The 16,428-nt window shown below is 39.5% G+C and overlaps 1 protein-coding gene across 1 annotated transcript in view; it reads right to left on the bottom strand.

Annotated features, from left to right (window-relative positions):
• LOC110174907 (microtubule cross-linking factor 1) overlaps positions 1 to 16,428 on the bottom strand; it is a 114,536-nt gene that overhangs the window by 21,494 nt on the left and 76,614 nt on the right. The window contains 4 exon segments of the mRNA XM_055151366.1: positions 2,678 to 2,842; positions 5,132 to 5,353; positions 7,630 to 7,725; positions 10,468 to 10,566. Coding sequence (XP_055007341.1) covers positions 2,678 to 2,842; positions 5,132 to 5,353; positions 7,630 to 7,725; positions 10,468 to 10,566 — 582 coding nt within the window.

Here is a 16,428-nt window from a genome sequence, read left to right on the forward strand (position 1 = left end):
AAGTCAGACCTGTTCCCGGTGCATGTTGGACTCCGCCAGGGCTGCCCTTTGTCACCAGTTCTGTTCATTGTATTTATGGACAGAATTTCTAGGCGCAGTCAGGGGCCGGAGGGGGTCCGGTTCGGGGACCACAGGATTCATCTCTGCTGTTTGCGGACGATGTTGTTCTGTTGGCTTCATCGAACCAGGACCTGCAGTGTGCACTGGGGCGGTTTGCAGCCGAGTGTGAAGCGGCTGGGATGAAGATCAGCTCTTCCAAGTCCGAGGCCATGGTTCTCGACCGGAAAAAGGTGCTTGCCCTCTCCGAGTGGGTGGGGAGTCTTTGCTCAAGTGGAGGAGTTCAAGTATCTCGGGGTCTTGTTCACGAGTGAGGGAAGGACGGAACGTGAGATTGACAGGCGGATCGGTGCAGCTTCGGCAGTGATGCGGTCGCTGTATCGGACCGTTGTGGTGAAGAGGGAGCTGAGTCGAAAGGCGAAGCTCTCGATTTACCGGTCAGTCTTCGTTCCTACTCTCACCTATGTCATGAGCTCTGGGTAGTGACCGAAAGGACGAGATCGCGGATACAAGCGCTCGAAATGAGTTTCCTCCGCAGGGTGGCTGGGCGCTCCCTTAGAGATAGGGTGAGGAGCTCAGTCACACGGGAGGAGCTCGGAGTAGAGCCGCTGCTCCTCCACGTCGAGAGGAGCCAGTTGAGGTGGCTCGGGCATCTGTTCCGGATGCCTCCTGGGCGCCTCCCTCGGGTGTTCCGGGCATGTCCCGCCGGGAGGAGGCCCGGGGAAGACCCAGGACACGCTGGAGGGACTATGTCTCTCGGCTGGCCTGGGAACGCCTCGGGGTCCCCCGGAGGAGCTGGAGGACGTGTCTGGGGTGAAGGAAGTCTGGGAGTCCTGCTTAGGCTGCTCCCCGCGACCCGGCCCCGGATAAGCGGAGGAAAATGGATGGATGGATGGATGATATAATTGTACATAGGATGTTTTTTTGCTTTTAAAATACCTTGATAAGAATTTGGTGTGAATTATTATTGTCATAATCCCAAGAATTCAACTAAAAAACATATTTCTTCATGTTTTCTGCGCTGAAATGAATCATGGGATATGTAGTTCCTGATGTTTATTAGCTATTGCAGCTCTAAAACAATGCATTTAAGCAAAGGAACCTGTCATTCGATATATTGTGACGCCCCATGATACTATTGTGGGACGTTTGAAGATACGATACACGCTATTTCGGTTATTGTTACATCCCTAGAAACCACCCTCCAGAGTGTAAAAGTTGAAGCTGTAGCGTTTCCGTCTACACTGCCCAAGACGCAAAACTCTGCTCAGATCTGCTCACGTCACGTACACATTTACTTCACATACATCAACACCGAGCTGCCTGGCATGCATACACAATCAAATTCCACACACTTTTGCGTCACCGTATGCACGCAGATTTCCTCCTGAAAATGCTCGTCTAAACACGGAATAAAAAGTGAAGACACAACACCACTTTTGCGTCTTCTGTTCAGACCGTCATCATATAAACATATCTTAAATATGCAGGGTTTGTGTGTTAAACATGTGTGAATCAAACAAAACACAACTCTGGGTCTGTCTGTAAAAACAAAATGAAGACAAGCAGGTGATCAAACCAGAAAAATTACAGAGTGCACCTTTAAAGAGACACTATTATTCTATATTTTTATTTAGGTGAGGGTTTAAAACTTCATATTCTCAGAGTACCAAGGGGAATATAACATACCCCATAGTACTTTTGAACTCAAAATCATGCATTAATGATCATAAAATCATAATATTAACACCCTATTCTTTCTCACCAGCTTAATGTCCCTGCGGGGCTACCGTAGACTAACCTATATTTAATTCAATAGACACTAAACTTACTCCACAGAGGTGCTACATCTTGTTAGCGCTCCCTTCAGCACATGAACTGTCACACCACCTGTGACGCACACTCCAGCCTCACTATAAACAGCACGGTGACGCTCTTCCTCTATACTTAGGTTTAAAATTGTGTTTGTGTACCACCACAGGAGTAAACACTTCTCACAAAATAAACTTACCATATTCATCTTTAAGACAACAATCACATCTTTTGGGCTGAATACTGGCACCACTTTTGTGCAGCTATTAAGAATGAATTATTGAATATCTAACAATGAGCTGATCTATCTCCTTGGAGACATCTGTGGAGAGGTGACACAGTAAGAATGCATGTTTTTCAGGGTATCTTCAAGCAATAAAAATATCTGCTTTTGAATAGACGTGAGATAGATCACTTTAAATGCTGGAGTCATCCATCCATCCATTTTCTTCCGCTTATCCGGGGGAAGAAAATGGAAATGGGGATGCTGGAGTCGTAGTTTTCCCAAATGAATTTTTATAGTAGTTACTTAAGTAATTTCTTGGACCACTACTTTGTGCTTCTACTTGAGTAATATTATTTCAAAGTAACATTATTCTTACTTGGCGTGACAGTGGCTCACTTTAAAGCGCATTACAAGTGTACGGCATTATTCTTACTATTTGGCTGCTCTACTCACCACTGCATACTCATCACAAACATACCCTGGGTTCCTTGCATACATTATTTCAACTACTTTCATGGTCCATTACTCTTCTCCAATCAATCAGTCAATATATGTTCACGCAGCGTGGGTTGGAGTATTTACCTGTCTCTGGTGCTGCAGGTGCCTGTCAGGTGAGGGCAGGGCGAGAGGGGGCGCTGTTTCCGTGACATCGCCTGTGCCGTGGGCTAAACTCAGTCGATCTTCGCGCTCTGTCTCTGCTTCTGTCTGCTCCACGCTCAGCTCCGGGATCCCCTCCAGTCTCTCCAACTGCAAAACAACAACAGTTTAAGTCATTTAATGGTCGTATATTACACAAAATTGAGCTTTAAGCCATGTTATAACGCTGTCACCTCATCAAAAACAAACCTGGAGTTGTGTTTTTTTCATTCACACGTTTGAGTAATCTTTTATTATTAGTCTATTTACATTTCCAAAGCTGAAAATGCACCCTGTGATGTCATGAAGCTGTAGTTTTCAAGTTAACAGCTACATTTTGCTTACTTTTAGTTCAGTAGATTGGCAATTCCAGGGCTGAAATTATCCAAATGATTCTAATGAAAGTGTATGGAGTTTAGAAACACAGTGGAGTTCTTCCTGTATTACCACATGACATCACAAGGTGAAGCAGAGTGCTTTCATTGAGAGTGAAAAACTCTCTAAATATGCAGGGTGTGTGAATGAAACAAAACACAACTCCAGGTTTGTTTGTGATGAGGAAACAACATTACAGTATAACGTAGATCATAAAACAGCGTCACCTGGGCCCTTTAAGTTTAGGTACATTCTGTTATGTTGCTTTATTATTGACAATTTGCAACTAGGGAGGTAAAAATAACCAAAATATTGTGATATCGTATCGTCAAAAGTCTCACAATAATATCGTGGGCTGTCACAATAAATCAAATCACAAGTTCCTTTGCTTGAATGCATGGTTTTATAGTAGCAACAGCTTATAAACATTGGGAACTACATATCCCATGATTCATTTCAGTGCAGACAACATGAAGAGATGTTTTTACTTGAATCCTTGGGATTATGATGGAAATAATTCACACCAAAATCTTGTCAAGATATTTTAAAAGCAAAAAAAGTGTCCTATCTACAGTTATATCAGCCTCATCAAAGTATTGCAATAAATATCGTAACGTGAGATGAATATCGTGATAATATCATTTGGTGAGATTTGGATATTGTTACATCCCTATTTCCAACTGATGTCATCAATATTCCCTGGGGGTGTGATGCTAACCGAAGGCACTGCTCCGTCTGAAGCTCTGTTATTCAAGTCAGAATCCAGGCTTTGTTTTAAAATAATGTGCCCATAAAGACCTGACTTAGCTGGAACTACAACAGGAGCTGTGATTTACGCTGTTAAACAAGTCCCTCACATCACATTACAGTCACAAACTCGCATTAGTTTTTCAGCAACAGTTTAACAGTTAGTCACTCTCACTGTTTTTGTTGAAAATCAATCTTTAAACAGAACCATGAACGCTCGAGTTGATCACAGGCTTCAGAAAATGTGTTACTTTTAAGACTTCAGTATTAAAACTGTGTAGTGTATGTGTGTGTGCTCTGTATGACCATGTTAACTGCTGAACATTCCATCATAGACATGCATACAGTACACTCCCAGCTTGATGCCACCGCCAATTATCAACTGGCTCTTCAAACTAAAATAATATATCGCAATCAAATCTAAATATTACGTGAGTCGGAGCAATTATCAAATAGCTTGTTTATGTGTGTATATTTAGAATTTATGATGACCATTTATATTTTCGCTCTTTGTTATTATATTACGTATATTGTGATGTTTGAGCTACTGTCTCCAAATAATTTCCCTTGTGGGTCAATAAAGTTTGTCTAAATCTAAGTCTGAGCACAAAAATCTTGTCATACTTATTTGTAAAAAAAAAAAAGAAAAAAAAAAAAGACTCCATATCATCCTCCCGCTTTGTAAAGTTAAGGTGAGGATTTGTTGCTAAAGTTTCAAAGTTTTCGAACTGTATATGATAAGAAATTGTAATTTAATAGTAATATTTTTGCATGAGTGTGAGTTAAAGGTGCATTCACTTGCTCTCATTTGGTCCTGGTTTGAGCCCAATTGTTGGCATGGACTTGTTTTGGTCCTGTTCTAGTCCTGGTTTAATTCTGGGTTTAGTACCAGTTTAGTTTATTAATGTAGTGATACAGAGAGGTATTGTGCAAAATTTACTTTTTAGAGCTTTCTATACTGTTTCCTCATCAAAAACATGTCAGACAAGGTTTTATATGTCATCAGTGCAAGTCTGAGTAATTTAGTGATCTCTCCTGGGCTCAAACTTGTCACCAATGCTTCCACACAGCAATTTACAGCTTGCCTACAACTTCACAATCCTGACGCAATGTGCAGTAGAGCAAATATTAAAAAGTGTAATATCTCCTCTTTAAGTTTCCCAGTAATTTGCTGAATGTCTCTAACTCTTTACCCCAATCGCTTGTGTAAAAGATCTATGGTCCACAAAGTAAACAAATGCATACACTTATGACATAATCCCCTGAGTGTTGTCTGACCTCTGGCTGTGTTGCGCCCTCTGCTGGCTCCTCCCTGTGCCTGCTCCTCCACTGTGCCAGAGTGGCCCTGAGTTTCATATACAGTATGATGGTGTTTCTCCTGAAGAGTCGGAGCTCCTGGTGCAGGGCGGCTCTCTCCTGAGGCCAGCCCGAGTCGTGAGTCTGGAGGCCGGGTAGCTGCAGAGCGCCGCGCTGGGCCTCTGCACGGAGCCGCTCGTCCTCCTGGAGAAAACAAATCATGAGATAGAGTTACAGCAAGTGATCATGTAACTGTTTTCACTGGGGTTTTTTTTCAATTTGTTATAGCAACTTTGACACCAGCTTCGTTCCAACTGGGAGTACTCAGTACTCAGTTTTGTTACTTAAAAAAAAGTACCATATTTTCCAGATTATAAATCGCACCAGCCAAAAAAACACACAAAGAAGAAGAAAAAAACATATGTAAGTCGCACCGGACTATAAGCTGCACTTTTTGGGGAAATTAATTTTATAAAATCAGAGACCAGGAACTGACATTTCAGCTTGAAAGGCAAGTTATAGTAACAACAATAGAACAAAGAACAACAGGCTGAACATGCGTTAATATGTAAACGTAACATATGAACAGTTATTTAGATAATTATAGCACAAACAACATAACATAAGTTTACCAAACTCTCCATCTCACAACAAATCACTAAATCCATTGAATTCTTCATCCTCAGTGTCACTTCTGCGCGACCTCCGGAGATAAACTATAGATCCGTGCTGTAAACAGAGCACCGCTTCCTCTTCTGCATAGCTGTCTCAGCATCAGTTCCAGTTAGAATTATTCCAGCCTTTCTGAATCCCGACAGGATGGTTTTGATTGTCAGGCTTTGTCGATTCATCCAGTGACTTCTAGGAAATTTGCATGGCTCACCCGCCCGGTTGACGTGAAACTGTGTTTTCCATCCCCACTTTCTGCCAGTCCCTCACAAGTTTCTCGCTCACTCCAAACTTTCTTTCTGCTGCTCGATTACTGTTTTCGGCTGAATTATTATTTGCGGAGAGACAGCGGCTATTTCTCCAGGAGGCATGCTCAGTAAAGAGCGAAGAGACAGTGGTACAGGACTAAAAGTAGTACTAGATACTGACATACAAGTCCAGAGCCTCTTGCGGCTGTCAGTCTGAAAATTTTTATATATAAGTCACACTGGAGTATAAGTCACAGGAAACACCCAAACCATGAAAAAAAGTGTGACTTATAGTCTGGTACATACACCGCTGCAAAAAATACTCAAGCAAAAGTATCACATGGAAAATCTACTTAAAGTAAAGAGTAAAAACTAAAAGTATGAGATCTGATGAATCTTAAAATGTAGTGATTTTGATAAAGATTTGCGCAGAATTTTGCTCCATAGAAACAACTGATTTGATCAAACTATGAACATGTTAAAAATAAATAACCCCTCAGACTTTTCAGCAGGTCTCAGACCTTTTACTTTTTAGTCCTGTTCAAAAATGTAGTGGACTAGAAAGTACAGAAACCTGCTCTCAAATATAGTGAAGTAAAAGTAAATAAAAAATGTCCACTTAAAAATGTACTCAGATACCTTAAATTTGTTCTTAAGTACAGTACTTTACTACAAATAAATCATGGGACAGTGTGCCGAAGAGCCTGTACCCGATTAGTTTTCATGTAATACAGTAAAATGTGTTTTGCCCGGTGATTACAAAGTGTTTTTATCCTCTGCGAACCAGGAAGTGCACTATTAGAATGTTAGTTGTTGTCATGGATCTTTAAAATAATACAGAATAATCTCATACTTGGTTGCTGTTAGTATTACTGTGACTGTGATTCTACTCTAGCCTCTGAAAATTGTAAAAAGCATTTATAAAATCATTGGGTTGAATAATTAGGAGGTTGGGAATGTGGTAGAAAAGTGAGGAATGAGTTCAAGCTTTCATGTTTTTAAGAAATATAATAAATCTGGTACAAAGCCTTTAGTTTCTCTGTGTTACTTCACTTACAAGTTTTGAGCATTTCTTTGTTTTTATAAAGTTTAAGGTGACCAGACATCTCTATTTACCCAGGACAGTACCAGTTATGAGCTCTGTGACCCCTGTCCCAGCAGATTTCTCCAAAACCATTGATTTGTCACAGTTTTGTAAAAGAAATGTCCCTATTTTTGACAAATTTGATACTTGTTGACAGTAAAGAGAGATATACATTGACATTTGTTGAGGTAAAATAGAGAAAAGCTGCTTAAAAATTACCATAACACAAAGAAAATGTGACTATACTGACTCACATGTTAATAGTGCAGAAGAATTCTCCTTAATTACGCACTCGTTTCACAATTTTATTATTACCAATTACGCAAAACGAGAGTGTCACAGTTTTTTATTTTGAAATTCTGGTCACTCTAAGCAAGTTTTATTATAGTAACTTTGATACTAGCTTTGTTTTTAGCTTTAAAGTGCCAGCAGATGGAGTCCAAGCGCCCTCTGGTGGTGTTTTGTGAGCTCTGCAGTACCTGTGTGAGGCAGAAGGGGGCCTCCTCTGAGCTGGACTTCAGTCTTCGTTCTGGGTCCAACCTGAAGTGAACGTCAGAGACCGAAGAATCCCGGATCTGACCAAAAACACAAGACAATGATGTTATGTTTTTATGCCTTTTTTATGCTTTTTTTTTTTTTTTCAATCAAAACACATTACTCAGACATTTTTTTATTCAGATTTTTGTGCCCACAGATAATTTAAAACGTGCTTGTGGCCGCTCAAAGCCGCAGTTAATCCCGAAGCTGGTTTCTCATTCATTCATTTTCCAGCATAAGCACATGGACTATGAGCCTATATGCCATAACTGTGGGGGTTTGCCCGTGTTCTTATGTAACTCTGTGGTGAGGGATTTCTCGATGGACACGGGGAGCACGACATTCTGCATGTGGGATTATCGGAAGAGAGGATTTGATAAATTGCTGATTCATGGTCGGACTTAGTGGATGATAAACTGGCTTCTTTATGGCTTTCATTAGATGCAGGAGTGTGCTGACCGTGCAGGGGAATCGTAAACTGAAATGAAAATTACAAGTGCAAGATTTTGTAGTCACGTAATGCAGGAGTAGTGTATTTATTTGGGTGACCAGACGTCCCTATTTACCCGGGACAGTCCCAGTTTTGAGCCCTGTGTCCCCTCTCCCAGCAGATTTATATAAAAGCAGTGATTTGTCCCAGTTTTATACAAGAAATGTTCCAAATGTCCCTATTTTTGACCAATTTGATGCCTAACAACAGTAAAGAGAGGCATACATTGTCATTTGTTTTGGTAAAATACCAAAAAAGCTGCTTAAAAACGACCAAAACACAAAGAAAATCTGACTATACTGACTCATATATTCGTCGGGAGTGGTCTCTGCATGACAATTTTCCTTAAGTAAGCACTCGTTTCACAATTTTATTATTCCCAGCCACCAAAAACATATGGTGCCCTGATTTTCAGAATGAAAAACTGGGACACACTCGGGTTTGGATGGTTGGTATGAATAAAATTGTGAAACGAGCACGTAATATGATCCATTCTCGACTCAATTGTGGGTCAGTCATAATCTGAGGGACTGTTGTTGCTTTTTTTGTTTTGATTTATGGTAATTTTCAAGCATGGTTTGTATATTTTAGCTAAACAAATGACAGTATATTCCCTTCTTTACTGTTGGTGGGGCTCAAATTGGTAAGAAATGGGGACAACTGAGACATTTCTTGTATAAAACTGGGACAAATCACGGTTTTTGTATAGATCTGCTGGGACAGGGGACACAGGGCTCAAAACTGGGACTGTCCTGGGTAAATAACAACATCTGGTACCTCTACTGTAGTCATGTAATGCAATAATGTATTTATACTTTGCAGTTGGAGGCACTGCTCTGTCTGAAGCTGTTACGCAAATTAGACTTGACACAATCTAACCATAAAAAACTGACCAAGCTGGAAGTACAACAGTTTTTTAGTTCGTCATTCTCACCTTTTTGTCGAAAATCAAACTCCTACACAGCACCACGAACGCTCGTATTGATCACGAGCTCCTGATAATGTGTTGTTTAAATCAATTTTGTATATTTACTTGACTTTTCTCAAACTTCTCTAAGTGTGTTTATTGATGTGTACAGCTGAACATTTAAGCATCGGAAAATAAATTGGTTTCTTTTGTGTAAATTGTGCCAAAACTTTGGGATAGAATTCTCCATATGGATCTCTCTAAAATACGTTTTCTATCATTTTAAACACATATTTTTCAGCTGTAAAACTATCATTTACATTTACAACAGGTACCAAAGTAAGTAAAAATTTAAGAATCGTCATATCTGCACTTTAAACGGGGATCAACACTTGGTAAACTAACCTCACAGGCGCTGTAATATCAATTAGTGTTGTTCCAGTACCATTTTGGGGGGGGATCCGATACCGATACTTGGCCTTAATGTACTCACCGATACCAATACCATTCCAATACTGCATAATGTCAAGAAGTAAACTAAGGCTAATCAATTTTGTTATAGTTTAATAGCAAAGAATAAATCTACTAAAAGGCTATGTCTAAAGAAAATCTACAAGAATAAGATTTTGAAGAAGTGTTAAGATACTTTGTGCTGATTTATTTTACTTTTCTACTTCTTTTACTGTCACTTTCTACCACAGAGTGTAGATAAAACCAAAACTGAGGCCTGTGAAAAGACTCATCCTCAAACAAAGTCCGAAGTCAAAAAAAAAAAAAAAAAAACTTGGACATCCTCGGTTTGGGTTAGGTTTGTAATAATAAAATTGTGAGTAATTAAGGAAAATTGTAACGCACTCGGCCCTAATGTGAGTCAGTATAGTCACATTTTCTTTGTGTTTTGGTCATTTTTAAGCAGCTTTTCTTTATTTTACCTCAACAAATGACAATTTATGCTTCTCTTTACTGTCGACAGGGATCAAATTGGTCAAAAATAGGGACACCTGGCACATTTCTTATAGTTAAAAACTGGGACAAATCAATGGTTTTGATTAAATCTGCTGGGACAGGGGACACAGGGCTCAAAACTGGGACTGTACCGGGTAAATAGGGACATCTGGACACCCTAATGAAGGTATCAAATAATGTACACAAATATCTTTTCTGTTATTCTGTCTGTATTTAACCTTCTCTGAGCTTTTTGGTATTAGACGTCCACTAACATCTACCTGTCCTTATTCAGAAAATACAGAGTGATATCGGATCAGTGATTTGTTCTGAGTACTGGCAGATGCCGATACTTGAAAAATGTGTAGTATCAGAGCTCGTCAGAACCGGAACAAGCCTAATATTAATGTAACATGAGGCGACAAGTGAGAGACTGACCTCTGCTCTTAAGGCCAGGCCCCGCTGGTACTTTGAGAGTCCGGGGACCGCGCACCGCTCCTGAGCTAGTCGCCACTCCAGCTCATCCCTCGGACAGGGCTGTGGTGAGGGGAGGAGGAAGGAGGAAGAGGAAGGAGGGAGGAAGGAGGGAGGGTTGGGGGAGGTGAGGAGGAAGAGGAGGAAGAGGAGGAGGAGGTGGACGTGTATGAAGAGTGGACAAAACACACAGAAGACAAACCGGTGAGGGAGGAGAGAGTGATCGGACGGGGAACAGATGAAAACTGAACACGGAATGAGGGTGGACTTAAATAAACTGAAGGGACGCTGCACAATGTTTGGAAAAAGTTTTGTGTGGTTTTAACTTGTATTTTGGATTTTCTATTATTATATTTCATTTTTTTATTAGGCAAATTTGACTCTTGTGAACTTTAAAGCACGTTATAATGTTGTTACCTCCTCAAAAAACAAACCTGGAGCTGTGTTTTTGTTTCATTCACACATTTTTGAGTTATCTCCAAAGCTCAAAATGATCTGTTCTTTTGTGTAAATTAAACAAAACCCAACTCCAGGTCTGTTTGTGATGAGGAAACAACATTACAACAAATCAGAAAATACTGTAATAAAGGTCCTTTGACGTGAATAGTTGGAACAGATTCTCGTTTTTTCAAAGAACCAAATCTTTTTCATCAGCACAGAAGCAGAGTCAGCAACACCAGTGAGAGCTTTTTACACAGATACAGTAATTTCAATAATAATTTCAAAGGGTAAACACACTCCCACTCTCAGTTTGAACCATTTTAAACAGATCTGAGCCTCAGTGATTAGTTTGGTATATGAGTTATCACACTGGCGTCTGTCATATAAATAAATACTGAAAGAGCCAGTCTTTTAAACGGCTCTTTGACATGAACTGATGACGATTCAAATGCCATAAAAGACCCAAAATTCCTCTAATTGTTAATGCAATGGGAGCAGAGTTCAGAATTTCAAGAAAGAACTGTCTTTTCAAAAAATTTGTCCTAACTAGTCACATAAAGTTAAATGAACAGAATGTTGTAGTGAGCAGCTGTGCTCAAATGAGGCTCAAACCACAGAGCCTCTGGTTGAAGAGCGAGTGGTTAAACCAGAGTTTCACAATTAAAGGTTAAATTAAAGACTCTTGTGAGCTTTTAGCCATGTTATACTGTTGTTACTTGATCAAAAACAAACCTGGAGTTGTGTTTTGTTTCATTCACACATGTTTGAGTAATCCTGCATTATTAGTCTGTCTACATCTCCAAAGCTTAAAATGCTCTGTTCCACCTTCTGATGTCACAAAGCGGTAGTTTTCATGTTAACAGCTACCTTTTATTTTTTGGAAATTCCTGAGCTGAAATAATCAAAATGATTGTAGTGAAGGTGTGTGGCACAGAACTATAATAAAATTTGGAAGGTGAACCCAAGATGGCGTCGTGTTGTTTTCAGTGGTCTGTGCTCATTTGTGTGTGGGCCCAAAAATAATTTTCTCTACCGTATTTACTTCCTCAATATAGGCGAGCTCCTCCCACCTGTGTGACATCGGTAACGTGTACGGCGTGGAGCATTTGGACCAATCAGAACAAGAGCTGCTAGAGCGGAGCGAGCACGGGCTCAGAGCAGGGCTAGGTTAAGTCTTACAAAGCTAACGTTTAGGTGCTTCGAGGATTTAAAAAAAAAAAAAAATGTTGTGAAAATAGAAATGAATCCCTACAAAATCTGACCTTTGTGAAAGTTGTGGATGTCCTGTCAGCTGAGCACGGGCAGTTTGACTTCCCAAAATGCATTGCGCTCTGTGAGAGAATTCTTTCTGGGCTCAAGTCAAGCCCCGGGGTTTCAAAATGGTCGCCCCTTCAAGTCAATGGGCCGAGCTCAATGACGCATGACTCCAGATTTGTCTTTAGCCCTGCGAGGTACTTCCAATGACTCTGGGCTGATTGAGCATGTGCAGTAGTGCTCTTTTCTGTCACAGGCACACGCGAATGCATGTGACCACAAGCACGGAGTGCGGGCTTGTGTATGACGTGATCGCTTTGACCAATCAGAGCGAAAGGAGCTAGAGCGAAGCAGAGTGTAGCTGGAGCTAACGATTATAAAGTATTTTTTAAGACAACTGAAGGATTTTGAGCTGAGAAAAAGTTTATGATCTTAAAAATAGGTAAAAATCGCCACAAAATCTGACATTCTTGAAAGGTGTAGGTGCCCTGTCAGTCGAACATAAGACATTTGTGATTACATTGCGCTCTGTGAAAAAAACTTGTCTTGTTTTTCCGCTGAAGTTCCAGTGAGTGTCACTACGTCAACTGGAGGCAGCTACAAGCAGCAACAGCCTATCCAGTTATTTTAATAGATCCATGCCCACATTCCAAGGAGCTGCAGTACCTGGAGTGGCCACTAGTCAGTCTCAAGCTGGGACTGAGTGGGAGGGGCTTACCCAGTTTTTTACTACAGATCCATGGTGTATGGAGTTTAAAAACATGGTGGAGCACATCCTGGAACAGTGTTTTAAGTTTGAGAGAAGAACTCAGCCTAAATCTGCAGGGTTTGTGAGTTAAACTTGTGTGAATGAAACAAAAACACAACTCCAGGTCTGTTTTTAATGAGAAAAGATTATAACACAGATCATAAAATAGTGTAACCTTGAAGTTAGCGTCGAAACTATATCTAAACTAAGTGAAATCAAACAATATTTACAATTGATTAAATATTAAATAATAAAATTGTGCAGCCTTGATATGCAAAGGGTAAACTCAAACACAAAAACATACAAGGATTCTACAGTACGAAGAAAAGCGCAAATAAAAAGACTAACTTAAAGATGACAGCGTATGAGAGGGACGTGAACAGCACTAGGACCAGGATGAACAGGATTATGGGCTGAAACATCTAAAAAAAAAATGCACCGATGGAGGAAGAAGAGGAGGAGGAGGAGGAACAAAGGGGGAGCGCACAGAGGGGCCGGGGAGATGCAAAAGATCAGGTTATGAAGCGCATGCGATGAGGAGGTTTAACATGAGTCCAAACCAACGGCTAAAACAGGAACCGGACGCCACAGCTACACAGGCTAAGAGGCTAAACAACACAAGCCGTGCACAGCCGCGAGTGGGACAAGCTCTAGCGGTCAGCGTCGAGGTGCATCCTGGGATTATTAGATGCACGCACTGTATTTAACTTAATACAGCAAGTAAAAGATATGGAAAGTACAAAGTTTACATATACCATAGCGTAAATGTTAAATAAATGTTACGGAAAATTATTTGTTTCATCACATTTAGAATTTTAAATGCAATTGAATTTCTCACTTTTAACTCTTGTGTGTTTAAAATGAAATATAAAAATTACACCTTTTATATATTCAACACAAATATTTTCAAGCCCTTAAATTCAACATTGTGTAAAATTCGCAGTGAAGAAAATTCGCAGGAAAGATTCAAGATGCCAAGGCAGAAGTTATCGATCCAAAGTGATCCGATCGAACTTAGTAACAAACGGGAAATTGGATTGTTCAAAATGAGCCTCATCCAAACCTCATCTCAGTTATTTCTATTATTTTTTATTTATATATTATTTATTTTTAAGAGTAAAACCCGCCCATACACACGAGAACGGCGAACAGGAAACAGCCTCTGTCTTCCTCACTCATGTGATCGATTGCTTTTGCCTTGGCATCTTGGATCTTTGTTGTGAAATTTTCATTGTGAATTTTGACTGTCTGAGGAATTGAAAATATTTGTGCTGAATATTTAAAAGGTGAAATTTGTGTTCTGAAGTTGCAATATATTGAAAAAGCCTACTTTAAATTTCAGCAACTTAAATAAGAAAAGTTTAAAAAAAAAAAATTCAAAGTGAGAAATTCAGTGGTATTTAAATTTCTAGATCTGATGGAACAAATTATCTTCCATAAATGTGGTTAATTTTTGTTTAGTTATTCACCAAAGGAATGATACTGGCGTTAAACTGCATAAATAAATGAAAATGTGTCAGATTTTTCAACAATTTTAAGTTTATCTAAAGCAAATATTTGATTTTATTCTGTCTATAGTCCACATTTTTTAAATTATTATCTGATATAGACCAATTAAAGAAATAATGTGTTTAAAATTGTAAAGTCAATGTAAAATTTGATTCACATTTGGAACTATATGCAGTTTTAAGACAACAAATACAAAAATACGAAGTACAAAAATGTCATTGTCTTTGGTGAATATAATAGAACCATGCTTAGCTGCTACGTGTGAAAGAAAAGTTTTGGTATTAGTCTCTGTTTTTGTGTAATAGTTTGAGGTCATTCCACCCAGCTTCACCCAGACTAACAAGCAGAGAGATCTGTCAGGCAGGAGCAGAGGCAGGAGCAGCGGCAGGAGCAGAGGCAGGAGCAGAGCACGGACAAGATGTGAACATGAAGCGGCTTCGCTCAGCTACCCTCCCTCACAGGAAGGACACAAACTCCACCACAAGTCAGTCTGATCGTTAAGGGAACTCCGAGAGATCAACATAATGAACCTCGTTTGGAGACACTTTCGGACAGGGGCAGAAAAGCAGGGGGCAAAGCAGCTTCTTCCAGTGGACACACATAGACCTCAAGACTCGGAGGTGGTATTCAGCAGTCTAATAATGCTACCTGCACTTCTGGTCAAAACAGAAAGCAAACAAAGTAACGGTTTTCATAAAAAGTCTGCAAAGATTTCACGATTCAATGTTTTTTCGTTAAACTGTCTTTAATTATAGAGCTGTTTAAGGCAGACTGATTGTTGCTGTCTATCCTTAGAGCACAGCTGTTTTATTATTATTATTATTATTATTAGGAATGTAACAATATCCAAATCTCTCGGTCAGATATTTTCATGATATACATCTCATGGTACGATATTTATTGCAATATTTTGTGGAGGCTAACAAAACTCTTAATATGCTACTTTTCTCTTTTTAAAATGCCTTGACAAGACTTAACCCAAAGAACTAAGATTTAAAAGTGCTTAGAAGAATTATTTCATGTAGTCTGCACAGAAATGGAGCAAAGGATCATGGTCTATGTAGTTCCCTTAGTTTTTTTTTTTGCTATCGCTGCACCATAACTATGAATTTAAGTGAAGAGAGTTGGTCCACGATGTTATTGTGAGACCTTTGATGATACGATATCACGATATTTTGGTTATCGTTACATCCCTAATTATTATCATATTTGTACAAATATATAGCCCAGCAGTACTGAGCTGAGTAACTAAAATCTGGTTAATTAGATGCCTGTTATGATTGTACCATTATATGATTTAGCTGCATAATTTCTTGTGTCTACCTCTAAATCTAGTTGCCCTCTTGTATTTTCATTTCTGTAAAGGTAGGTCACCAGAGAGAGAAAAAGGTTGGAGACCCCTAGAGAGTTTCCATTTCTGTCTACTTTGTCAACAGAGGTATAATACTCCCTACAACGGAAGCATAGCCAGCAGAGGTGGGACCAAGTTTTTGTTTTGCAAGTCTCAAGTAAGTCTCAAGTCTTTAAACTCAAGTTCGAGTCAAGTTCCAAGTCAAATACAGGCAAGTCGCGAGTCTCGAGTCACTGACCCATAAGTCCAAGCCAAATCCAAGTCGTCTGCTTTGAGCTTCAAGTCATTTCAAGTCTTTAAACCAAAGTACCATATAGATAGATAGATTTTTGCAGTTTATATGAATTTTAAGATAAATTGTACTTAAATCATAGTATATTTATATAAGAGTATTTACAGAGTATATAAGAGTTATAGAAATGAATTTAGTTAATTTTTCCTTTATACATTTTTGACAAGATCTGAGTGTGAATCATTACAGTCAGAATAGAAAGAATTCAGATTTAATGCTTCTCAAGTCACAGGTCTCAAGCCCAAGTCGAGTCCCAAGTCTTAGTCCATTTTATCAAGTCAAGTCTCAAGCCCTAAAAATAGTGACTCAAGTCTGCCTCGAGTCCAAGTC

This window comes from Boleophthalmus pectinirostris, unplaced genomic scaffold, assembly GCF_026225935.1.
Source record: "Boleophthalmus pectinirostris isolate CB_2022bp ecotype Guang Dong unplaced genomic scaffold, ASM2622593v1 HiC_scaffold_16, whole genome shotgun sequence".
Taxonomy (NCBI): domain Eukaryota; kingdom Metazoa; phylum Chordata; class Actinopteri; order Gobiiformes; family Gobiidae; genus Boleophthalmus; species Boleophthalmus pectinirostris.